The 27,487-nt window shown below is 42.3% G+C and overlaps 2 protein-coding genes across 2 annotated transcripts; one reads left to right on the top strand and one right to left on the bottom strand.

Annotated features, from left to right (window-relative positions):
* The first annotated feature begins 209 nt into the window (after nt 1-209).
* On the top strand, nt 210-13,395 carry prmt9 (protein arginine methyltransferase 9). The gene is made up of 12 exons (XM_017463635.3): nt 210-812; nt 1,704-1,852; nt 2,431-2,667; nt 3,048-3,215; nt 3,351-3,465; nt 4,862-4,974; nt 5,150-5,342; nt 6,906-7,083; nt 7,615-8,257; nt 9,820-9,973; nt 10,054-10,176; nt 10,798-13,395. The coding sequence occupies exons 1-12, from the start codon at nt 606-608 to the stop codon at nt 11,035-11,037; spliced, it is 2,520 nt and encodes an 839-aa protein (XP_017319124.1). The 5' UTR covers nt 210-605; the 3' UTR covers nt 11,038-13,395.
* Nucleotides 12,147-26,502, bottom strand: tmem184c (transmembrane protein 184C). The gene is made up of 10 exons (XM_017463636.3): nt 25,967-26,502; nt 24,048-24,178; nt 23,475-23,511; nt 22,676-22,881; nt 20,446-20,520; nt 20,130-20,223; nt 16,583-16,695; nt 16,221-16,320; nt 15,965-16,136; nt 12,147-14,152 (listed from the first exon to the last, which is right to left on the bottom strand). The coding sequence occupies exons 1-10, from the start codon at nt 26,081-26,083 to the stop codon at nt 13,842-13,844; spliced, it is 1,356 nt and encodes a 451-aa protein (XP_017319125.1). The 5' UTR covers nt 26,084-26,502; the 3' UTR covers nt 12,147-13,841.
* Nucleotides 26,503-27,487: the final 985 nt, after the last annotated feature.

The following is a 27,487-nucleotide window of genomic DNA, read 5'->3' as shown; positions in this document are numbered from 1 at the left end:
CGGGGGGGGGGGAAAAAGCACAACATGAGAGCAATTCTTTTTTTTTATTATTATTATTATTATTAAATAAATAAATAAATACCTTTTTCAATACGATTACTGAAAAATAGTATTTGACGCTCTTTGAAATACAATTCGTGTCATTCCGCTGCTCGCGGAACGTTGACCTTTTCAAGATGGCGGCATCTCAAGCAGAACCAATGATGCGGTGAGGTTTGTTTCCCGCCGTGAATATTTACGCGACGGACGCTCAGCCCTATATAACAGATGCATGAGAAACGTTAAAATGTAATGTAATGTAGTGGGGATTAAAATTTTCGTTTATTTGATTATGATAGAAAAAAAAGAGGTAGTGAACAATGATCTTTAGTTTAGATATGATGTGTGTGGGGGGTTTGTTTTTGTATTTTACCGGACATTTTTGACAGGTTTCGGAGGGATAATTTATATTAACATGCAGGTTCATTAACTAATAATGACAAGAGGAAGCTTTTCTTTTTTTCTTCTTTGTTTTTATGAATGCGCATTTTTCGTGACTTGGTGATGGGAGTTGAGTAATTTGCCGGTTTCATTCGTGAATCCTGACCCATCTCTGTCACTCCGAGATGCCGAACAACAGCAGTGCGGCAGTGAAGGCGAAGAGGAGCAGGCGCCGCAGCAGAGCTCCGAGAGAAGATCCGGCTAGAAACGAGCTCGTCTCCAGCTCTCTCCAAAGCGCACAGCAATGCCTCCTCCAGCAAGATTACGGCACCGCGTTCGTCCACTTCCTCCTGGCCCTGAACCTCGTCCCGGCTCTCAAAGACCTGGCAAGGGTGAGATGATAGATGGAGAAGATTGTTTCACTTCTGCTGGAAAAACAAAACAAAACAACACAACAACCACCCCAGCATGATCTGAGCAGATGCCAAGTCAAACTCAAACTGCTAGAACTTCTTTACCAGCTAGTTAGATGGAAACAGTTTTTGATTTATCTGAAATGTTTAGAAAACCATATCATAAGAGCTCATATCTCAAGATGGTTTCCCAGAGTCAGGATTTTTCACACAGCATCACTCAGCGCTTTACCCCGGTGTGGGGTCCGTGGAGTGTGGCTTTATCCGGCTGTGGATCAGGTGGTAGAGCGGGTTGTCCACTAATCGTAGGGTTGGCGGTTCAATCCCCGGCCCACATACCGAAGTGTCCTTGAGCTTTGCATGAGTGTGTGTGCACGTGAATGGGTGAATGAGAAACAGTGTAAAGCGCTTTGTAGAACTGCTAAGGTCAAAAGGCCAAAAGACCATTTACCCCCCCCCCCCCCCCCCCCACCACACACACACACACACACACACACACACACACACACACACACACCGGAGTGTTGCATTCCTGAGCTTTCAATTGACAGGACAAATTATGTACTGTATAGAGCGATTTATGTGTTTTGAGTCACCGAGGTATGGATTAAACTCGTTTTAATTAAAGTGCGCAAATAACAGGTTATTTATTTATGATAAGCAACTCCTCAATATAAATAGTTTCATTTTGATAGTAGTTGGTTGTGATTTCCAAAATAAATAAATAAATTTAAAAAAATCAGACACCATTTTGAGAATCATTGCTTTAAGGCAAAAGAACTACAGTACAGCTTCGGTACATGTGTGTTACTGCAAGCGAGCGTACACCGTTTGTTTATGTTTGTCTCCGTTATCTTTCTGAACCAACAGGACTCCTTCAGGTTCACGCTTTTGAGGTGGGCTGACGAGCTGGACACAATCGGTCGCATCCAGGAGCTCTTTGACTGCTATGAGCAAGCGCTGGAGCTGTTCCCTAAAGACGAGGTGATCGTCAACAGCATGGGCGAGCATCTTTTCAGGTACGGTTTCCTTTTTTTTTTTTTTTCTTAATGAGGAGTAGATGTCGACCGATAGCGATAACTAAAGTCGGGCGGTACCTACCTGCCGATGACCGATTAATCAACTGATAGTTTTTAAAATTGATACTGAATGAAAACACAACGCTCCAAGTGAAATACTGCTGAACTTTATTACAAAAATAATCAGTACTGACTGCACCGTGAAAATGTACTGTACTTTATTTTTTAATGAAATAAATATTAATATATATTACCTGTTAACAAATATTAATGTAAACAAAATTTATACATCCAAACTGAACTAAAAAAGTAACACTCCAAATAACAAATAAAAACAGAGGCATCCAAAATGAATAAAAAAAAAACACTTCAAATAACACAACAATAAAAATTAGTCAGCGATAGTTTTTATTTCGCCTCTAGAGGCCGCTCTCGTACTGTATAACGACAGCGCACCCTTATAACCGATTCCAGAGTTCCAGCAATCTGTCATCGGAGAGGATAGATCACGTCTGTAGTTTAGGAGTAGCTCCTTTTCTGCAGTGAGAGAACGAGACGTTCTGATTCGTGTGTCTCAGGATGGGTTTCAGGGACGAGGCCGCGGCGCATTTCTACAAAGCCCTGAAACTGAAGCCGGATTTCCCCGAAGCCAAGGAGAACTTCTACAGGGTGGCGAACTGGCTGGTGGAGCGCTGGCATTTCCTAATGCTTAATGATCACGGGCGAAATCGAAAGTACCAGCTCGCTATTCAGAGGGCGGTGCGGGACGGCTGTCGAACCGTTCTGGATATCGGAACAGGCACGGGCATCCTCGGGTAAGATCTTCACTCTGTCATTATGTCATAGGTAAGACGTCTCAGTACTTTACCTCGACTTTCTGCTGTTAGACTTCCAGATATAGGAAACACTTGAACTTCCTGAGCCTTACATCATCATCATCATCATCATCAGACTCACATAACCTCATCATCATAAACATGTCCTGGCATATCATGCAGATTATGAGCACTACATTTACCATCGAACAACCGTCCTGATGGTTACATCTCTACAGTACTTGTGGCAGATCGTGCAATATGACTCGTTTCCATAGTAACTAGTAACCATCGCGTCGTCAACTTTTCAGTCACATGTTCTCGTGTGTCACGGGGGGGAAAACAAAAATGACACACCACGTGTACTTTGTGTTTGTCAGGATGTGCGCGAAGAAAGCAGGTGCGAGCGAGGTGTACGCCTGCGAGCTGTCCAAGACCATGTACGAGCTGGCGTGCGAGGTGGCCTCGGCCAACGGCATGGCAGATAACATCAAGATCCTACACAAGAAATCACTGGAGATGGAAATCCCGAGAGACCTTCCCAACAGGTGATCTATACACAAGTCAGACATGTTCGATTTACTGCAGGAGAAACGTGTAAAATAAATAAATAAATAAATAAAAAAATAAATTCCAGATTTCCGCTGTTGTGTAATTTGGTGGCTTTTCTTCGTTTTCATCAGGGTGTCCTTGGTTGTCACGGAAACGGTGGACGCTGGACTGCTCGGGGAGGGAATCGTCGAGAGTTTGATTCACGCCTGGAAGCATCTGCTCTTACCACCACCCAGAAGTTGCCAGGTTTGGTTCAGTTTAAGAGTTACACGTTTAGTAACGCTTTCTACAAGAACCGTGTATATAATGAGCCATGAATACATTTCTACACATTCATTATGAGGCATTATACAGTACGCATATAATAGTTTACCTGCATTCATAATTAACACAATACATGATACAGTTCCCTTCGAAAGTATTTTTGGTATAAAGTATTTATATTCATCTATTTTTGCTATACATGAAGACGTTTGGGTTTGAGATCAAAAGATGAATATGAGATGATGGATCAGAATTTCAGCTTTTATTCCCTGATATTTACATCTACGATGTGTGGTTTCTTTCAGGAGAGTCCAGGTTGTTGTACTGGCTATGCCCAATGCTTCAAAATGACTCGCTTTTCTCCCATAGACAGCTCTGTGGTCTTCATGTCGGTTTATCCTTTTTAACAACAAATGCAGTCTTTACAAGGCGAAACCCTGAGCTCAAACTAAGAGTAGACTCTCTGAGTTGTTCATTCTTTAAACAGTCAATCTATCAGGACGCACCCGGGCAACAAGAAACACCCGTCAGTCGCATGGTCCAGTCTGTTTTATGACTTGAAAGATGAATGAAATGAAAGGTGCGATGTTTTATGATGTTTAACACGTCCAGGTGAAAATATCAGGAAATGAAAGCTGAAATTCTGATCGATCGTCTCATGTTCATCTTTTGATCATTTGTCACATCGCCCAGCCCCGGTGTTAAACACTGCATTAAATGAAGAGACGGAACCGACTCGCACGCCGCCTCGGCCGCTCCTCCTCTTATACAGAGGCTTTTTAAGTGAATGATCCGTCTTATTCGTCTTAATTGATGGATTTGTGTTGGCTTGCTGTCTTTATTTGAAATGATTTTTTTTTTTGTACATGTCATATTGAATATATGTAGTTAATGCCTTTGACTGGGGTTCGTTACATTTGCTGTGTGATGGAAATACTTCAACTTGACAGCGCAACCTGTATATAATTGTGCAGTAACTCATCGTGATTCATGTGACGTGAAGTCAATTAAGCCAGGTTTATGTTAGTTAGTGTTCTTATACGTAATTTTGCACACACTCGAGTACAAGCGCTCCCCCCCCCCCCCCCCCCCCCTTTTTCTTCTGAAAGTTTCTTGCATAAACGTTCGAGCAATTTACGAATAAATCCATTCGTATCCAGATCGATTCGCTTTTTTGTCTCGGTTCCATCCTTTTAAAGGATTATTATATATGCGGTCCTTCTTCAGGATCCTCTTGGCTTGATGATCCAGGGATAATAATATCATAATATAATATAATGTAATATAATATAATATATAAATATGTCTGTACTAGAGAGGTGGATCTTAAAGGGGTAGGAAATAATTGCCACTGTTGCAATGTGTACCTTCCTGAAAGAATGCTGAAGATGTTCCGCTGTCCAGTCCTTCCCAAACGGGTCGAGTCATACCTGCCAGCGCCACCGTGTTCGCGATGGCTGTGGAGTGCCAGGAGATCCGAAGACACCACAGGTGAGAGGTCAAGGGTCGTGTGTATATATATATATATATATATATATATATATATATATATATATATATATATACCAGATCTCACTAGTAATAAGCTCTAAAATAAATATTAAGTTTGGAGATGAGATGAGACAAATAGCACTGCTTTATTTTTTAATTGTGTGTGTGTGTGCAGGCTGTGTGTGAGTGCAGTAGGGGGACTGGATCTGGCTGCAGCAGGACACATCCGCAGTCCTGTGAGGTGTTCGGGAGACGCAGATGAGTCATCGGAGCCGTACACCACTGAGAGACTGAGCCGTCTGCCTGGAGGCTTCGCTGCCCTCACAGAGCCCTGCAGGGTGATGAATATCGACTTCAACGACCCACAGGTACCCAGATACACTGCAGGAAGAAATCGCCGAGCGTAAATGTCAGCCAACTCGATTTCATTTCGAGCTGGATGAAGTTCAGTATTAGTCTCTGGTATCATCGGCGTGTCCAAGTGAACTTTATCCTACATTATGGCACAACGCATGGACAAAAATAGCATATTGCAATTATACTGGCCAACCTCTCTCTCTCTCTCTCTCTCTCTCCCACCACTCCCTCTTATATTTTGGTAGCAAAATATAGTTAAATTTTTATGCACTATTAAAGACACGCCTCATAGCTGAAGAGAAGGAAAATTTAAAAAAGCAAAATAAAGAACAGTCTATTTATATTATGTATCTGTTATTAAATCTATCTTTATTTGTAGGTTTCTTTGTGTCCTTTCTACTTTCTTTCCTACATACGTACTCGCATATTTACATACCTAAGTGCATACTTATTCACCTACACGTACTTACTTTCCTACTCAAACTAACTCGCATACATACTTTTTTTTACTTACTCGCGTACTTATTTATGTACTTATGTAATTATTTACTCACGTACATACTTACATACTTATTTATGCGCGTACTTAACTAATTACTTACTCACGTACTCGTATACTTATTTACGTACTTACTTATCATGTACTCACATATTTAATTACTCATACATACTCACAGACTTGCGTACTTAATTACTCACGTACTCGTATAGTTATTTACATACTTACTTACTCATGTACTCACATTTAATTACTCATACATACTCACACACTTGTGTACTTAATTACTCACATACTCGTATACTTATTTACATACATACTTATGTACTCAATTAATTACTCATACATACTCGCACACTTGCGTACTTACTTAATTACTTACTCACGTACTCGTATACTTATTTACATACTTACTCATGTACTCACTTATTTAATTACTCATACATACTCACACACTTGCATACTTAATTACTTACTCACGTACTCGTATACTTATTTACATACTTACTTACTCATGTACTCAATTAATTACTCATACATACTCGCACACTTGCGTACTTAATTACTTACTCATGCCCTTGCTTAAGAAATTACTCATATGCTTACTCATATACTTGCATACTTATTTATATACTTACTCACGTACTTATTTATTTACTTGCTTAAGTAATTACTTACTCATGTACGTACTCACTTATGTACTTACTTAAGTAATTACTTACTCATATGCTTACTCACATACTTGCATACTTATCTACATACGTTCTCCAGTACTTATTTATGTACTTAATTACTTACTCGTGTAGTTATTCACGTATGTGTTTTACTTGCGTATGAACTTCTGTACTTACTCACTTACGTACTCACTCAAATACTTACGTACGTGCTTACGAACTTACTTGGGTACATATTTGCATACGTATGTGCTTACTCCACGTACGTACACACTAATGTCACAATTTATTAAAACACCCACAGAGAACGATCCGGAGGCTCTGAGAACGATTCCTTCATCTTTTCAGTAACCGCTGAAAACATGAAATATAACAATGTGTGCCGATTGCGTGTACTGCAGGAGCTGGAAGGCCTGTGTCTGAGGGAGGTGGCTCGGCTGCGTGTGCCGGTGATACAGGACGGAGACGTTGACGCTCTGGCCGTGTGGTTTCAGCTTCACCTGGACAAGGAGAACAGCATCTCTACCGGCCCGGACGAAGACACGTGCTGGGAGCAGGCCATCTACCCAGTCCCGTCTCGTAAGACCGAATTTAGGGGGGGGTAAACAACATACAGTGGTGCTTGAAAGTTTGTGCACGCCCCCCCTTTAAAAAAAATTATAATTTTCTCTATAGCTCCATAAATATAGCCTAACATTTCATTTTGTTTTTAAATTATGAACCACCTACTACACTTGGATCCAGATGTCCGAGTCATCCAACACAATTCTTCGTTAACATAAGTCCAAACTTATATTTAGGAATTTATCTAGGAATAAAGACACAAAATACGTAAGAAATCCAACACTTGGGTGTGCTGTTGTACATAAATAATTAACGATGACCCACTGTTACCATCCTGAAGTTGATTATTTTCCTATAATTGTCTAATCTGTTTAAGCGATTAAAAGCCATACGGGTTTCTGTGAATGAGCTGTTACTATAGAAACGACTAAAGAAGCGCATTAGAACAGCTACGTTAATATAGACGCGTGTGTATATAGTATATAACACCTAAGCAATAAGATTGTGGTGTAATATAACACGTTTATGTTCTGATCTTGCCTCCAGAATACAGTGTGAAGCGCAGTGATGAACTGCTGGTGGAAGTTTCCTGCAGAGACGCTTACCTGAGAGTATCCTGTGCTGGGGTAACGAGCAGCATGGACGAAGCTGCCTCTGCTGAAGTTCCTTCAAATCCTGAACTGGAGCTCTGCAGCGCTCTGGCCGGCCTCCAGACACGCCAGGACCTTCCGTCTCGATCGTTTACGCTGGAGTGTTCTGAAATCGCACTTCTCAACAACACCAATTATCACGAGTGCTTCCGGAAAGCAATGGCCAAACTTCTGTCCTTCTTCGAGTCACGTGGGTCAGAGGTCAAAGAGGAGACTTTTTCCTCCTCCTCAGGGCCGCTGTACGTGCTGGACGTCTCCGAGGGTTTCTCTGTGCTTTCTCTGATTTCAGCGCAATTAGGGCCGGTGCGAGCATACAGCTCGGTGGAGAAGCAACAGCACCAAGCGCTCCTGCAGCTCCTGGCTCGGGAAAATGGAGTTCACGAGGACGCGCTGGAGTTCTGGCTCAGCCATGTGGAGGACGACTCGGCCGTGCTACAGAGGCCCGACTCGGAAAAGCTATGGAGTGCCATCGTGCTGGACTGCGTGGAGATCTGTGGCCTGCTCAGACAAAACCTCATGGAGAAGGCCAGCTTAGCCAGGTAAAAGCTTTATTATTGTGCCTCACAATTTAAATGAACAAAAAACAAATCGGTCACATGGAAAAAAGTAAGTACACCCTTACGTTTATCACACCTTCAAATCCATAAAATTACAATCAGGTGTTGAAGACTGGGTGTCAGTGATTAGAACCTGCTTAGGGAGTGCAGGTGGAACCGGTCTTATTTATACCCCTTCTCTTTGTTATTGAGGTGTGTGGTGTCATCGTGCCAAGATCTAAAGAGTTCTGTAAGGCCTACAGAAAAAAAGGTTGTGGATGCCTTTGAGTCTGGCGAGGGATTTAAAAAGATCTCCAAATTATTTGAAATGCATCGTTCCACTGTAAGGAAAATCATCTACAAGTGGTGCAGATTTCAAACGAGTGCCAATTAGTCCAGGACCGACCGTCCCAGCACATTCAGCCCAAGAGCAGCCCGTCTGATGCAGAAAGAAGTCTCCAAGAACCACAAAATTTCATCACAGGATCTGCTAGTAAGTCTTGCAGCTGTTGGTGTCAAAGTGCACGCGTCTACAGTCAGAAAGAGATTACACAAACTTGACCTGCACGTGAGGCGTGCCAGGAAAAAGCCTTTGTAAGACTACAGTTTGCCAACGAGCGCATAGGCAAAGACCAGGCCTTTAGGAATAATGTGCTCTGGACAGACGAATCAAAGATAGAGTTGTTTGGCCACAGTAACAGCAGACATGTTTGGCACAGAACAAAGACAGTTTTTCAGGAGAAGCACCTCATACCAACTGTGAAGCACGGTGGTGGAAATGTTATGGTTTGGGGTTGCTTCACTGCCTCAGGGACTGGACAGCATGCATTCACTGATTCAACTATGAATTCTGCATCATATCAAAGAGTGCTTGAAGATAATGTGAGGCCGTCTGTCTGACAGTTGAAGTTGAACCGAAAGTGGACTTTTCAACAGGATAATGATCCTAAACACACGAGCAAATCCACCAAGGAACGGCCCACAAAGAAGAAATGGAGGGCTATGGAACGGCCTAGTCAAAGCCCGGAGTTGAATCCCATTGAAATGTTGTGAAACTGGCAGAACATCAGAAATTCCAGCAAGCCTGGTGATAATAAAGCAAAACGCCTACAATAAGTTATTTCTGCTAAAGCGGGCAATACTAGCTTCTGAGGCCAAGGGTGTACTTACTTTTCACGCAGAAGAATATTGATATTTCTGTTGAATAAATGATTTAAAAAGCTCGTCTTCCTTGTGGTTTTGTTCAAATATGTCAACTTTATTAATAGGCACCGTTTCAAACAGGATCAAATATTGGCTCGTCCAAAATATGTTTTTTAAAAAAAAAAAAAGCCGACGGTTCCCATGGGGTGTACTTACTTTTTTCACATGACTGTATGCATCTTATTTTCTATTCTCTATTGAAGTTAATAAGACAGAAAATGCAGCTAGTCATGTCACAGAGAAACCCAGAAAAGTCATTATGTGGATCAGTCACTGATGGTGGGGGAGGGGAAGAATACGGGTTTATTTGCCAGACTTGGTTTACATCTCACTCCGTGTTTTATTATTATTTTTTTATAAAGGTGTCTCCTGGAGGAAGGTGGTCGCATTTTCCCCGAGCGCATCGCGATCCACGGCATGCTGGTGGAATCGGACACGCTGCTGCAGGAGAGCGCCGTGCAGGGAACGGAACCCACGCTTGGTTTCAACATCGCTCCCTTCATCAACCAGTTCACAGTACGCTTCGACTCCTACCTTCGTACACGGGCCGCGATCGACGTTCGCTTTCATTTAACGTTAGTCCTGACTTTTTCCAGGTGCCTGTTCACGTGTTTTTGGACCTGTCCACGCTGGAGTGCACACACCTCAGCGATCCAGCCGAGATGTTCATCCTGGACCTCATGGACTGCAACAACAACTACACCAGCAGAGACGTCCGGGTAAACTTCCGCACGAGTATCGTCTTAAAGGTTTTGCTATCGTACACAAAGAGGAATGCGATTTCTCCTCGACGCGTGCCAACGTTTACAAATGTTGAGACGTTCTCGAATGATTAAAAGTACACAAGCTGCCCCTCTCTGTTAACATCCACATCTGCGTAGTTTCAAATCCTGTTTGCTGGAGTAGACCGAGCTAGACAGCGTCGCTGCCTGTTTTCCCCGCCGAATTAAAAGATTATATTATCTCTCTCTCTCTCTCTCTCTCTCTCTCTCTCTCTCTCTCTCTCTCTCTCTATATATATATATATATATATATATATATATATATATATATATATATATATATATATATATATATATATATATATATATATATATCTCAGATCTCACTAGTAATAAGCTTGTCTTAGGAAGGAAGGAGAAGAAAGGGGGAAAATATTATGCACTTGTGCATGTACATATGAGCAAATCGGCAATAAAACTCAGTTTGGCAGCAGAACAGGAACAAATGCATGGGAGGAAAATTCTAGAAAGCGAAAAATCCCGAGTAGCAGAAATGATAAGGGATCTGTTATGTCGTTACGTACGACGTGTCTTTACTAAATAAAGTTCCTGTTGTAGGTTCGAGTGAACACCTCCGGCAGAGTGACAGCCATCCCCTTCTGGTACCACATCTACCTGGACCCCGATGTGTGTGTGAGCACGTTCAGGCCGGATTCACACTGGAAGCAGGTGGCCGTGATCCTGCAGCACCCCCTGGTGGTGAACACCGGCGACTGGGTCAGGCTGAGCGTCCAGTTCCACAAGAGCAGCATCTCCGTTTCGGCCATCAGAGAGGAGGAAGACGAGGCAGTCCGTTAAGGAAAAGATTGTGGAGTCGATCGAGTGATGCCTCACGCAGGAAAGTGGTGGCTTTATAGGAACTCGGTAAAGGAAGTGACATCTTATAAAATAGCGGCGTATCAATTTGTACAGCCCTCCGTCCCTCACGTGAAGCGGACTGCCATCCGAACACTGAAGCATGTCCCTTTGCCCCTATTCAAACACACCGTCTTTAATGAAACTGCCTCATGGGATTGATTTGAGTAGAAAAGGGGCGGAGCTAAAGAAAGAGAAAAAAAAAAAAAAAAGAAGCATGCGACATTGATTGCATGGCAAGAACTTTACAATTATATAACTATTACAGATTTTAAAACTTTTTTTTTATTACAGACTGTACATTTAAGGCGAGGACAGGTCTTTTGAAGTACACGCAGCTTTTTTTTGTGTAATTTCGGATGGTATTTATCATTGTGCTCTGATTTGAATCTTCTCTTTATGTTAAAAGTGGTTTCATTTCTAACCTACGGTGGCCTGTAAGTGCAAAACACATGAAACAAACAAAAATCAGACACCAACCTTAACTCCAAATGTGAAGGGGAGGGCCTTATTAAACATCAAATGCTCGCTTGTTGCTGATTGGTTACAGCACATGTCTGTGTGAAAGCTGTTTCTAGTAAAAGGAAATAAACGAGCCTAAATCTACTGATGCTTTTATCCATGTTTCTTTTTATCGAGGGCATTCATATGACATTCTCATAGACACGCTGTTAACTCCAGTCAGCAACGAGCATGCGATATGCTCTTAGATATAAAGATAAAGGACCGCCCCTTTCCGTTTCGTATTCGTGTTGATGCCTTGTTATGTTTAATGGTGTATATAAATTGTAATAGTCATGGTATAACGTTCTACGCTGTGACTGACATCCATGCTACCCAGGTAACAGTAGCCAATAACAGAGACGTACAGCTGTAAGACGATTACACGGTGAATAATCAGGTGTTGGACTCGGTTACTGTTCCGCAGCAAACGTCGGCAAAACAGTCTACGTGAAGACGGGAACATCTGTCAGGCAGGTCTGAGAACATCTGTCAGATTGTGATTTAACATCTTCATTTCCCCTCCTCCCCAAGGTCTCACACGGATATAGTTTGGATGTAAATTCAGTTCTTTTTAATGCACATATATGTATTTATATAATTTTACATAATCTCATTATTTTTGTTTTGTTAAACAAAACAAAAAAAAATCCAGTCCACTTCATTTCATCTCAACTTTTTTCTGTATTAAAGCTCATGTGCTCTTTTAATGCCTCCATTTTTACCCCGAAAGTCATCCATCAGCCAAGACATGTTTCCTGTCCAGAATTTGCATATTTAATTTGTACCAGTGCTACAAAGCTAACAAGTAAAGGAAGTCTACAGCCTCCATATAATCAATCTCGCCTCAAACCATCGTTGATTCGGTAATAACATTTGTACGAGAACTGTTTCATTGAGTAGCAGAACAGTTCTGTATTACTGAACAGTTCTGTATTTATTTAAACGTGTAAGGTTTACTAACGTCCAAATCACATGACCCTTAACTCCACCTTTAAGCTGTAGGCCACACCTCCTACCGGAGCCTGGCACTCACTTTCATACCCGACTACTAAGTGATTCGACTTGGTTTGATTCGAGTGTTGATCTGGAGGCCGAATGCTTTCTTCACTCAGAGGCAAAATTCGAGGAAGCAGACAAACCCCCCCCCCCCTGAATTTTACCACAGAAACCCCTAGGGTATGACTACTTGTTTGTCCCACATCTGAAAATAACCCTCTCCTCCATTTTGTATTGAACCAGAATGTCTACAGTCCCGCCTTCTTGTTTTCTATTGGCTGAAAGTCAGTGTGGAATGAAATTAATCACTAGCCGAAGCTAATGTGCAACTTTCACATCCATACGTCCTTTCCCCTTCAGTGAACTGCTGTTCAAAAGTGTCTCCCATATTGCTTTAGTACAGGGACAAAATCTGTAAATGCTACAGCTACACTGTAAATATTGGCAGCTCTGCTTAGTAGTTAGCTACATCAGGCTATTAGCAAAGATAAGTCTTGGCTAATCAGATAAATTTGGGGTAAAAAGAACATTTTAAGTACCTTTTCTTAGTTTATAGCTGTATGAATATTTCAGGTGTAAATTGATTCATTAAAATAAAAATAAATAAATAAATCCACCATAAAAATGGAAAGAATATAGATATAATATCCGTAACAGCGTAACAGGAAATGATGCCACACGTTTGCTCAGTGGCTGAGTGGGGAAAAAAAGCTTCATGCATTTTGAGTATATTGTGCATTTCTTCATAAATGTGATTTGCACATTGTTCAGCTTTTTCTCAGGCTTGAAAAAAAAAAACAACCAACAGAGCACTTTGGCACAGTGTGTGTGTGTGTGTGTGTGTGTGTGTGTGTGTGTGTGTGTGTGTGTGTGTGTGTGTGTAACCAGCAAACATTGACTATGTCAAGACTTTCAGTTAACAGATTAACTGTGATCTTATGACTAATGCCACAAGGACACAGGGTGACGGATTAAAATATTAAACATGCATTTCTGCAGAGGAAGGAACCGATAAATAGTGTTAATAAATTGTTTCACAATTTCCAAAAAAAAAAAACAATTTAGCTCTCTTAAAAGAACGGACGTTTTTTTGACAAGATGTGTTTAGTCACTAGAAAAAAAAAAAGAAATTAGATTAGATTTTCTTAAAATGAATAAAAACCGGACTAAAATCCCTGTGTGCCTTTTTAACCTGCTGTTCCCAGTGAATTAGTTATTGGGAATAACGTGAACAGTGTTTGCGTGTGTTAAGTGATTTTAGCATAGTGTGTGTGCGCCTGGTTTTTAGGGTCCCCGGACAGCACGGTGGGAGTGATGTCGTCCAGGTCGTCTACGTCTCCCTCCCAGGGTGTGGAGCAGAGTTCGGCGGGGGCCGAGCGAGAGTGAGGGGGTCGGGTGTGTCCCAGACCCTGGTAGTGGCCTGACGGAGATGGAGGAGTGGAGGAAGCCTCGGCGACGGCGGCGTCCTGAGAGCCGGAGGACAGAAGGCCTCTGTGTTCGTCGTGCTCCGCATCACGGGAAAAGTAACTCTTCCTGGGGCGGCCCATAACCGTTCGGCCTGCGGGAGAACGACCAGATGCACGATGAGATTAAACACAGAAGGAAACAGAAGTTTCCATGAAATAAACTTATTTCTTGTTTCATTCGTTGTCTTGGTTGCTGTTGATTGTGGCTTTTATTGTACTACTGGATCCTTCCATCATTCTTCTGTCCATCCATCCGTGTCTAACCATTTACACACTTCTCCGTCCATCTGTCTATCCAATTTCTATCCACTTGTCTATCACTATATGAAATTCATCAACTTGTATAGCTACCCATTCACCACTTTATCCATCCATCCATCCACCATTCATCCATCCACCATTCATCCACCACTTTATCCATCCATCCACCATTCATCCACCATTCACCACTTTATCCATCCATCCACCATTCATCCACCATTCACCACTTTATCCATCCATCCACCATTCACCACTTTATCCATCCATCCACCATTCATCCACCATTCACCACTTTATCCATCCATCCACCATTCATCCACCATTCACCACTTTATCCATCCATCCACCATTCACCACTTTATCCATCCATCCACCATTCATCCACCATTCATCCACCATTCATCTACCCATTCATCACTTTATCCATCCATCCACCATTCATCTACCCATTCACCACTTTATCCATCCATCCACCATTCATCTACCCATTCACCACTTTATCCATCCATCCACCATTCATCTACCCATTCACCACTTTATCCACCCATCCACCATTCATCCACCATTCATCTACCCATTCACCACTTTATCCATCCATCCACCATTCATCTACCCATTCACCACTTTATCCATCCATCCACCATTCATCCACCATTCATATACCCATTCACCACTTTATCCATCCATCCACCATTCATCCACCATTCATATACCCATTCACCACTTTATCCATCCATCCACCATTCATCTACCCATTCACCACTTTATCCACCCATCCACCATTCATCCACCATTCATCTACCCATTCACCACTTTATCCATCCATCCACCATTCATCTACCCATTCACCACTTTATCCATCCATCCACCATTCATCCACCATTCATATACCCATTCACCACTTTATCCATCCATCCACCACTTTATCCATTCATTTACCCATTCACCACCCACCACTTTATCCCTCCATCCATTTACCCATTCACCACTTTATCCCTCCATCTACCCATTCAACACTTTATCCACCCACTATCTATCCACAATACATCCACCCATCAGTCCATTCATCATTCATCTGTCTCTCTGTCTACCCATTCACCACTTCAGCTATCCATCCATTTATACATCTACCTCCTTACCAAATCCATCTATCTATCCACTTAATCACCAGCTTCTATCCACTATCTATCTACTTATCCACACACATCCACCCATCAGTCCATTCCTCATCATTATGATGTACAGTTAATGTCCAGTTCCCAGCTGCTGCCAGGAACAAATAACATTAAAACTGACTTTAATAACAAAGAAATAACAATAAAAACAGAGACCTGCTCAAGCGCTTACACAGCAACATCTGTCACTTACACTTGAATCAAATCAAGCATAAATGAATGTATAAAGAATAAAACACGACGGACAGTGCTGTTATAGAAAAATAATCAAAGACCGGTGCTATATAGCATTTCAGTCACGTTCCAAACAGGAAGTAAGGAATAAAATACTTGCTTGCTTACTGTTTTTGGAAAATAATCTGCAACGGGTGAACGAGCGCATTGATATAAACCTGTGATTTGTACTACAGCCAGACCTCCTGTTATAGAAAACTCTGACCAATCAAATAACAGTCCTGGGTGACTCACCGACATTGCGCACTTGCTCGGAGAAGTCGGCCCGAATGTCTGACATGTCCCACATGGCCAAAAAGGAGTCGAAGCAAGAGCCTTCCTCTGCTTCCTGAATGTATGGCTTGTAGGTGAAGCTGAAGTGATGAGCAATGGCTGCCAAAAACATCTCCACACAGATGATAAAATCCTGTAACACAATCACAGCACGATCAGTTTTATTTAAGTAGATGTAATAGACAGACACGTACGTGGAAGGGAATTCATCACGTACCTGCAGTCCAGTGGCCACGGCCTCCACGCTGTCCCAGTCCCAGGTGTGAGAGTCTGAAATCACTCCAACCTTCACAAGCAACGCGATGAGCACCGCCTGCCTGGGTGTGTGAGTGATCAGTGTGTTCAACGCACAAAGGGACAATGTAATTTTGAGCTGCGTTCATGCATAGAATATGCACTCAGGTTGCTTCTTCGAACGAATCCATAAACGTATTCCGAATTTCACATCATAACAAATCAATACTCGACGACAGTATCATATATCGATAGCAGGTGAAGCTCTTGCTAATGCCATCACGCTTATCCAAGGCTACATTACGCTAACACGTTTATGTTGTATGATGTCATCGTTTTTCTTACCAGAAGGACACGAACACGACGAGTTTGACACACAGGAATTTGCCCACAGGTTTGATAGGGCCGAGTTCCTCTCGTAACGTTCTGTAGAACAGCACCAGGCAGTACATGGCAAACTGAGGAAGAAAAGTGAACGCTGTAATACACTCAAGTGGCAGAAATTATTTGAATACTTTGTGCTAGCTGGCTGTGAGCTTTAAACGACTATAAGGGATGCTTCAAGCCTAGTTTTATGCTTTAACCCTCTTACCCCGTATGGCCGAAAAACCGGCTTGCCCGTCTTTGATCTATTCCCGTAAGGACGATAGAACGGCTTGGTCGTCTATGCCAAATCCCCGTAAGGCCGATATAGAGGATTTACAGTGTAAACGTTATCCCCGTAAGGCCGGTGTACCGGCATTACTCTGCTATGATTCCTTACTTATTTAATTATTATTTTTTGACCCGGAAGGTTGATGACGTCACGACGTGATTACGTTATTACGCCGGCATTACGATGAAGCTGATCCAAGCGTGAATATTGGTGTACTAGTAGAAGTGAACTAAAAATGCCAAAGCGAAAAGCTAATCGTGTTCCAGCTAAAGTTACACCTACAGTGAACACAGGTACATCTAAAACAGTGAAAAAAAAAAAAGAAAACATACACAGTTACACAGGCGAGAGCGAGGATTCTAGATCGTGACGGCAGTGAAAGTGCAGGCGATGTTGAAACCGAAACTGATAGAGACGCAAACTCTCCCGATTCAGACCCTGATCCGTCTTCGTCTTCAGCATCAACCAGTGCGACTGACACTGCAGGGGTCTGGCGTCATAACGGGACCATCTCTGTGCATTCGTGAAAACACTACCTGCTGGTCTGATTATCACCAGAAACTTGACTTTTGGCGCTAAAATGCATTTATTTATTTATTATTTATAAAGGCATTGCCCACGCTGATGCTCGTATGGTACTCCTAAATGAGTAGAAGGATTTTAGCAAGCATTTTTTCGTCATTTCTCTAGTTAAGAATTGTGCTCTAAGTTTAGTAAAAACACTGAACTGCTTCATTTTCTAAGTAATATCACATAAATACATTATTATAAGTTGTTTCAAGGCCTAAAAATGTTCAAATTAAAATGTTGATTTTGGCACAGGAACTCGGGGTTGGCGTGCTGTTTCTCTGGGGAACATAGGGTTATGGGACATAATACTGTGGGAACTTAGGGGTAAGAGGGTTAATAACCGTTTGAAAAGCTCTTTGGAGGGGTGGGGGTAAGTTAAGGCGTTTTGGGAAAAAGTTACTCCCAGAAACGTGAACGTATTCCGACTTGTGCAGTATTAGGTGTCTGAACGTGGAGAACGAGAACGTGGAGCTTGTGCAAGCTGGAAAAAGACACCATTCATGTCTGGGCCACCTTTGCATAACAGGTTTTGTTTATTTTGGGATCGTATGGAAATGAAAATATAAGAAACAAAGAAGCAGGGCGGCAAAATTACTCTCTCATCGTACACCCACTTCCGCAGACGTGACGTGTAAAGTTGTGCTTTTATCTGTTAGTATCACACTGTTTGATTGACAGATTGCAAATATCTGATTGAAATTTATTTGGGGACATTCCCTGAAGCATTTCTGATAGTAATCTGAAAGTTCTTGGTTTGTAGATCTGGCACACTAAAGTGAAAACATCAAGATAAATATGTCTGATATTTACAATTACAAAAGTATAAACAGTTTTGGAAAAACTAAAATACATATTTATAAAAGTACACCCCATGGAAATTGACATATTTGGACAAGGAAACATTTGATCCTCTTTGAAACAGTGCCTATTAATAAAGCTGATATATATATATATATATATATATATATATATATATATATATATATATATATATATATATATTTTTTTTTTAAAAACCACAAGGAAAAGGAGCTTTTTCAATCATTAATTCAACAGAAATATCAATAGATGTGATATTATTCTGTGGAAAAAGTAAGTACACCCTTGGCCTCAGAAGCTAGTATTGCCTGTTTTAGCAGAAACAACTTATTGCAGGTGTTTTGCATTATTATCCACCAGGCTTGCTGGAATTTCTGACCACTCTTCCATGCGATATTCTTTCAGTTGTAAGATGTTTGAGGGTTTTCTTGCATGTTCTGCCCGTTTCACATCCCCCCACAACATTTCAATGGGATTCAACTCCGGGCTTTGACTAGGCCGTTCCATAGCCCTCCATTTCTTCTTTGTGGGCCGTTCCTTGGTGGATTTGCTCGTGTGTTTACGATCATTATCCTGTTGAAAATATACTTTCGGTTCAACTTCAACTGTCAGACAGACGGCCTCACATTATCTTCAAGCACTCTTTGATATGATGCAGAATTCATAGTTGAATCAGTGAATGCATGCTGTCCAGTCCCTGAGGTAGTGAAGCAACCCCAAACCATAACATTTCCACCACCGTGCTTCACAGTTGGTATGAGGTGCTTCTCCTGAAAAACTGTCTTTGTTCTGTGCCAAACATGTCTGCTGTTACTGTGGCCAAACAACTCTATCTTTGCTTCGTCTGTCCAGAGCACATTATTCCTAAAGGCCTGGTCTTTGCCTATGCGCTCGTTGGCAAACTGTAGTCTTACAAAGGCTTTTTCCTGGCACGCCTCACGTGCAGGTCAAGTTTGTGTAATCTCTTTCTGACTGTAGACGCGTGCACTTTGACACCAACAGCTGCAAGACTTACTAGCAGATCCTGTGATGAAATTTTGTGGTTCTTGGAGACTTCTTTCCGCATCAGACGGGCTGCTCTTGGGCTGAATGTGCTGGGACGGACGGTCCTGGATTAATTGGCACTCGTTTGAAATCTGCACCACTTGTAGATGATTTTCCTTACAGTGGAACGATGCATTTCAAATAATTTGGAGATCTTTTTAAATCCCTCGCCAGACTCATAGGCATCCACAACCATTTTTTCTGTAGGCCTTACAGAACTCTTTAGATCTTGGCACGACGACACCACACACCTCAATAACAAAGGGAACACCAGACACTAGATATGAGAGGGGTATAAGTAAGACCGGTTCCACCTGCACTCCCTAAGCAGGTAACTAATCACCGACACCCAGTCTTCAACACCTGATTGTAATTTTATGGATTTGAAGGTGTGATAAACGTAGGGGTGTACTTACTTTTTTCCATGTGACTGATTTGTTTTTATGTTCATTTAAAGTGTGAAAATCAATTGACAGAGTGCATCCCCTTCATTACTAGGCACTGTTTCAAAGAGGATCAAATGTTTGCTTGTCCAAATATGTAAATAAATAAATAAATAAATAAATAATAAAAAATCCATGAAAACCAGAACGTATAGTCTTCACGTGACCCCCATATAATGTCCAAAAACTGTAAATGACCCGGTTCAACTGTAGACGCTGGCACGTCTTCTTTCCAGCATTCGTTTCAATGGAACACGATCGTTTCAAACATTAAATATCTGCCCAAATATCTCTAGAAACAGATGTTAGTGAACAGATAAATTTGATGATCTCTGCCGAGACGAATAAAAGCGGTACGTACGAGCTGGGAGAGATTGTTCATGATCACTAAATAGGTCCAGGCATTTTTGGAGCTGAAGTTGCCTTCATCGTAAACCCCGCAAAGCTGACAGATCCTGAGGACACAAAACAAAAAACATCGAGAATACTAGCGTACTAATAGTTCATCACGGGCGCTTCTATTACTCGTTAACTACGTAAGCCTTAAAATCTCCAGAAGGAAAGCGAAATGATGACTCGGCTAAAGAGCTATACTTTCCTACTACTAGCACATGTATATTTGTAATGCTGAGCTATTACTGGAGGAAGAGTGTCCGGTGGGTGAATGCGATACTCACAATGCGACGACTGTGGTGACGGGTCTCACTACAGTGTACTGCAGAACACCCAGCTTACATCTCAGCAACATCACCCTGCGCACACAATTATCACCCAGACATTAACACACCCGCCTCTACGTTACTACCTACACTGTATATAATAAGACTCAAAACATGAGTGTTTTAATACCGACTCAAACATCTCGGGATGTTCCGTTATAGGAAAATAATCAACAGCGGAATGGTGTGAAGAAATGTGGCGCGGGTCACCGTTACCACCCCAAAGTCAATTATTTTCCAACAACAACACACCCCGAAGTCTTTTACTCTCCATATATACTACAGCAATTTGACAAATCATTACAATATTTTTCAATTAAGGTATTTTTTCATCCATTTATAGTTCCTGATACAAGTTAGTCCCTGTAATCGCTTACGTTATAGCAGCTATAAATAAAGTCGTTCCCTCACCGGTCTTACTTTTTCTCTTTTGAGGTCAATACGACCTTAAAAAAATGAATAAATAAAAACCCCAAAATGTCACGTTTCAAAGAAAGAAAAAAAAAAAAGAGAGAGTCCTCCATTGTGCAGACTTTTCCGTGTCTTAAAACATAAAATGACAGCTTTATGTCTGAACGCTACAAAGCGCTGACACTGGAGACGCCTTCACAGAAAGCGTCGTGACAATCTTTTTAAAAATAAATAAATACAATACAATACAATACAATACAATACAATACAAATCCCTGTGTAAGTTGCTACTTTAGAAACGAGTGGGATTTGCAGCTGTCCAATCAGAGTCGAGAACAGTGCGTCGGTGCAGTTGGTTTTAATAATAAACATGTGCCAAGCTGCACAGATGCATCACGGAGCTGTGGCACCAAACAGGTGGACATGAGGTTCTTCGTTCCATCCCGAGTGCTGGAAGAAGGGGTTGAAGAAAAGGAGAAATGATGAGAAGAATCTCATACGTACAGTAGATGACAAAGAATCACCCAAGACACACTCTGCTTTCAATCAGACGATATGTTCCACATTGTGCGGTGTTGGTGGTGGCGTGACTGAAGCTCTTTTCAAGCTGGCTACACTGAAGCACAGCCAAAAAAAAACCTCAGAGTGGTGTTCATCATTGAATACGGGCGATTTTTCCAGCCAAGAATGAGCGCCTTTACTTTGAAAATGCATGGCCTGGTTTGGAATTAGGCAGCGGCACCTTGCTGTTGTGTGGAAAATTCGATTCTGATTGAAAGTTAAACAGGAAGTGGCAGTGAGACTGTAATAAATACCATCCATCCAACTTCTATACCGCTTTATCCTTTTCAGGGTCACGGGGAAACCTGGAGCCTATCCCAGGGAGCATCGGGCACGAGGCGGGGTACACCCTGGACAGGGTGCCAATCCATCGCAGGGCACAATCACACACACACTCACACGCCCATTCATACACTACGGACACTTTAGACATGCCAATCATCCTACCATGCATGTCTTTGGACTGGGGGAGGAAACCGGAGTACCCGGAGGAAACCCCCGCAGCACGGGGAGAACATGCAAACTCCGCACACACAGGGCCACGGTGTGAATCGAACCCCCGACCCTGGAGGCGTGAGGCGAACGTGCTAACCACTGCTAGCCACTAAGCCACCGTGCGCCCTTGTAATAAACACAACTATCGGACTATTTTCGAGATATTTTTACTATTCTCCAAGACGTCCGTTTTTTGCGGCGAGCAGAAATAAAGAGCTGTTGTTTCAAAATGTCCCGGATTTTTCACGTGCACAAAAGCACATGGTTCCACTTTACAACCCTTGTGCTGAGAAACATGTTCCGCGTTACGGCGTTGGCCTGAATGAAGCTTTATTTCGAACCTGGCTGCAGTTCAGCTCGGCGTCTAAACAGCACCGCTCTCACACGAACATCACCAAAGGAGTTCTAGGAATTCTGTTCCTGCACTTCACGTAGTCTTACCTGAGACACTTAAACACACGAAAGGACTATTCGGAGAGGATAGTGCTGCCGGAGAACATCTGTAGTACGTGTGGGCGTGTCTGGCTGCTACACTACCACTCCTTCCATGTGTACTACATTCAAACTGGACCTTTGAATTACAATTGATTTGACCTTTATTTATTATGAACGGCTTGTTGTATGGGCGTGGCCAAGCGGGTTGCGCCTGAGCACATGACCATGACAAGTATGTAAGCTTTACCTGACAAGGAACTGCATAAAACGTAGCGAAAACACTCACTCTCCCATGGGCCAGGGCGGGCAGCAGCAGAGCGGCGGCAGGTGTTCCTGCTGTTCCTGCATCTCCAGAATCTGCACCAGGTTGGGATACTGCTTCTCCAGGTAGTTCATCAGGAAGATCATAAAGTTGTAAATGACGTAGGCTTCGTAGCACTCTCTGCACGTGTCCACGTAGATAGCGATGCCCGGGTACTTCAGTGCAATCCACTGCAGCCAGGAAGAGAAATTTGGTCGGGGTAACACCATGAATAGAGGACTAACACTATTGAGGTGTGCTATTATAGGAAACTAATCAGTGATAGGATGGTGTGATGATTCCTGGTTACCACAATAAAGTTGATTACTTTCCTCTAACAGCACGGCTTGTGTGTTTTACTCCTCTAAACTACTACATTTTTTAAATATTGTTTACAGTTAAAGTATAAGCATGCGCACGTTAATATAAACCTTCTGACCAATCAGAATTGAGAATTCAGCAGTGCTGTGGTATAAACTGTTTATCAGGACGAACAAAGACGACTGTTTATTTCCAACAAATCAGCATTTCTTTCCCGAACAATGAGAAGCAAGTGACTTTAGTCACACTGAGATATATAAATATATATATGCAATTCAGGAAGTAGGACTGCATACAGTCCTAATTGAAATCATGCTCCTCCTAGACGTTAAGCCCTCAATCAAACATCTGGACCATGGAGACGATGGAAGAGACATGCAAGCAAAGCTAGAACAGCACAGACGCACCAGTTATAACTTTGACGAGCGAACATTTTAGACAAGGGTTACAAAATAATACTCACGCTATCCAAGCTATAAATTGGAACCATCCACAATATCCTAAAAAATAAAGAGAAAGAAGAGACGTGAAGGAGGAACCGATCAGAAACTGCGACATGAAGACGTTCCGAGACTCTGGTTATAGTGAGGAAAGGCTTATGGCCGGACCAATATTTAACGTTTAATCGTTTGAAGTGCTTCAACAGGCTGACCCTGCGACTAATTTGCTGATTGGACTCGATGACCGATGCTCCTGATTAGCACATTCGCTAATCAGGACTGAGTGAGTTATGATTATAACAATGGGATTCAGAACAGACAACTGGGGTATGCAGAGATACAAGTCGAAGCTCTTTGAGGCAACTCAGTGAGAAAGTGTTTGAAGGTCAATACCATGTTAAACATCCAGGAGTTTCATTCATTGCATTTGTTTTTTTTTACGATGCATAAGAGTCAATGACGTTTATTTATTTATGTATTTATGTATAAAGTTTGTTCGCAACAGTATCAGGTGGATGATATGGAAAATATAGCATCGTATCTGAAGATATATACGTCACAGTATTTAGGTTTTCCATGAAAAGAATTGATCTTACCTGATTATGGGTTTCTGCAGCTCGGGCTGGGTGTAGTGTACTAGATGTTGAAGTATCCCCCAAAGTGATATGGGGATTGTCATGAAGACAAAAATGCCTGCAATGAACCAGGCTTTGTTGTGAGTTCCAACCTATGAGTTGGGGGGAAAATAAAAAAATCAGCAACATCAGATCAGAACCAAGACACTGTAACAGAAAAGTCCACCCTGAGGTGGATGCCAATATTTACGAACGCTACGTGATACAGTCAAAACGTGATCTTCAGCGGGCGTCCTTTGTTATGAAATTCCGAGTTGGTCTGTTTTCACTTCGGTTAACGGTTTCCTACGTTACCCACAATGCTGTTCTACCTGCTCATAGTGGTGCAATGGGATTTAGGCCTCGTTTCAGGTACGAGGGCGATGCGGCGGCGCTTTAGACCTTTAATCCGTCCGGCTCTCTCACACCTTCGTCTGTACGCTCTGCTCAAACAGATCAGCTTCCAAAGCTCCAACTTTCATGCTAATACTGTCATCAACGTCATCACGCTCAGCATCTCGTAGAACGTTAACTAGCCGAGTCTCTGCCGTAACTCGTATATAGCGTCGTATATATCTGCACTGCTTTCTGGGAATTTAAGTCCAACATTTGCACCAATGTGTCCATTATTTCAACAGTAGAGTTCTCATTAATATTGATGTTGAGCATCAGTGGAAAATGGTGAGTGAGAAAAGAAGCACCAATCACTGGCCATCGTTGTGTCCAATGACCACTGATCATTGTTTTGCCCAATGGTCAATCAGTGAACAGGATTGTTCCCAACACCCAATCACGGATCACCACCGTTCCCAACACACAATCACGGATCACCACTTTTCCCCAAAGTCCAATCACTGATCACTATTGTTCCCAACACCTAACCACTGATCACCACTTTTCCCAACACCCGATCACTGATCACCACTGTCCCCAACACCCGATCACTGATCACCACTGTCCCCAACACCCGATCACTGATCACCACTGTCCCCAACACCCGATCACTGATCACCACTGTCCCCAACACCCGATCACTGATCACCACTGTCCCCAACACCCGATCACTGATCACCACTGTCCCCAACACCCGATCACTGATCACCACTGTCCCCAACACCCGATCACTGATCAACACTGTCCCCAACACCCGATCACTGATCACCACTGTCCCCAACACCCGATCACTGATCACCACTGTCCCCAACACCCGATCACTGATCACCACTGTCCCCAACACCCGATCACTGACCACCACTGTTCCAAACACCCGATCACTGACCACCACTGTCCCCAACACCCGATCACTGATCACCACTTTTCCCAACACCCGATCACTGATCACCACTGTTCCCAACACCCGATCACTGATCACCACTGTCCCCAACACCCGATCACTGATCACCACTGTTCCCAACACCCGATCACTGATCACCACTGTTCCCAAAGACTAATCAATGAAGAGTTCCAAACCATCAAACACTGATCACCTTTGTTTGTCCCACATGCACACACTTCTTTATGTAATATGTAAAAAAAAAAAAAAAGTTTATTTGTAGTGCCGTGACCAAAAATGACTTCGTTCTTTATTTAATATGTTCAAATCTATCATATATTTTATTCTACGTGTCTTCAGAAAACCTTCCTTCTCCAGTGTAACAATAAATAATTAGAGCAAGTCTAGGAATATCGAAGAAAATGTGTGTGTGTGTGTGTGTGTCATCTGGGGACTTTTTTTTGCGCATGCATTAGTTATTTCCCCCTGAAAAGAGTTGCACAAGGACAATGTATATACACAACAGCAAGCATCAAATGAACACCCTGATCTCTGATCACATTACAGATACTTCAGTCTAAACATGCTTTATTTGAGGGTGAGGTTTCCCTTTAATAATGGATCACACCTCTGATTTCTGCAGCTCCCATATGCACAGAGGAAGAACCACCAGCAAGAGCAGGATGTAGAGGAGCACCACCAGAGGTCTGATCCACCTCCTCCAGTTCCCACAAGTGCACGGCATCTTCTCCTGCTCAGATCTCCTCCTCTTCTTCTTCTTCTTCTTTCTCCTTCTCTTCTTCCTCCTCCTCCTCCTCACATTCAGCTACAGATCTGTCTCAAATCTCTTAAAAGACGAGCAGCTCGTGCTGAAATATCACGCGGGCTTCTGAGGACCTCTAACCCTAATCAGCTGATTCATTGTAAACAAACGCAGCTCGTGTCGGGTTAGCACTCATGCTAGCTCTCAAAAACACACACTCAGTATCTACTCAGGAGGAGTGTCTTTAAATCCACACATGTGCTGCGAACAAATATTAACACCATCACGCCGTAGTTTGAGCTTCAGAGCAGGGAAGGAGAGCAAACAGCCCTCCCATACGCTAAGACAGAACTTTACTCAAACAATACCGTCATCAACTTCCTGTTAGTCGGGACAACACGGGTTGCCAGATCTGCCTAAATTCAAGATCTAACCAGGAGGAAAAAGATATCTCGACGACAAGACTCTTACAAGATATTAACTCCAAAAGATCATGCTGATCAGATCATTAACAGAATATGAAGACAGTACAATAAATAGCTACATAAAATGTATCTGAAGAACAGGCAGATGATGATCAGACCCTGCTGAACAAACAATAGAAACCATCACAGCAGTTCTAATGGTTTCCACTACAAACACCGTTACAAACCATCAGCCAACCATTACCATTATTGGCCCTTAGTGGTATCCACTAGACATAACATGCCACCAATAGAAAGCAACAAATTTACATCCAGAGTGATTTACATTTATATGACTGAGCATATGACGGTTAAGGGTCCAGCTTGGCAGTGAAGTGGGAACTGAACTCATGACCTTCTGATCAGTAGTCCAATGTCTTAACCACTGAGCAATGCCACTCTCATTATAACCATTAAAACCATTACAAATTCTATGAGGGCTTCTATTGGGGGTTTTTCATATATCTATCTATCTATATATGTATGTATAGATAGATAGATAGATAGATAGATAGAGATCTCTTTAACTCTTAAAATAATTCCTCACTCAGCACAGATGAAATCTTCTAAATATTCTCTGATTATGAAACTTGTTATTTAGTTTAGTGTACTATAATATTTTGGCTTTTCTCATACATTATACCTACACTTTATGGCAAAAGTATGTGGACACATACGTACGTGGTTCTTCCCCAAACTGTCGTCACAAAGTTTGAATCACACAATTGTATAGAATGTCTTTGTGTGCTGTAGCTTTACAATTCCCCTTCACTGGAACTAAGAGGCCTAAAACTGTTCCAGCATGATGGTGCGCCTGAGCACAAAGCGAGCTCCATGAAGACGTGGCGTGAGTGAAAAGTCAGGGGTGAAGAACTCGAGTGTCCTGCACAGAGCCGTGACCTCAACCCCACTGCACACCTTT

Source organism: Ictalurus punctatus, chromosome 3 (genome assembly GCF_001660625.3).
Source record: "Ictalurus punctatus breed USDA103 chromosome 3, Coco_2.0, whole genome shotgun sequence".
Classification (NCBI taxonomy): Eukaryota; Metazoa; Chordata; class Actinopteri; order Siluriformes; family Ictaluridae; genus Ictalurus; species Ictalurus punctatus.
This window is presented reverse-complemented; position numbering and strand designations above follow the sequence as displayed.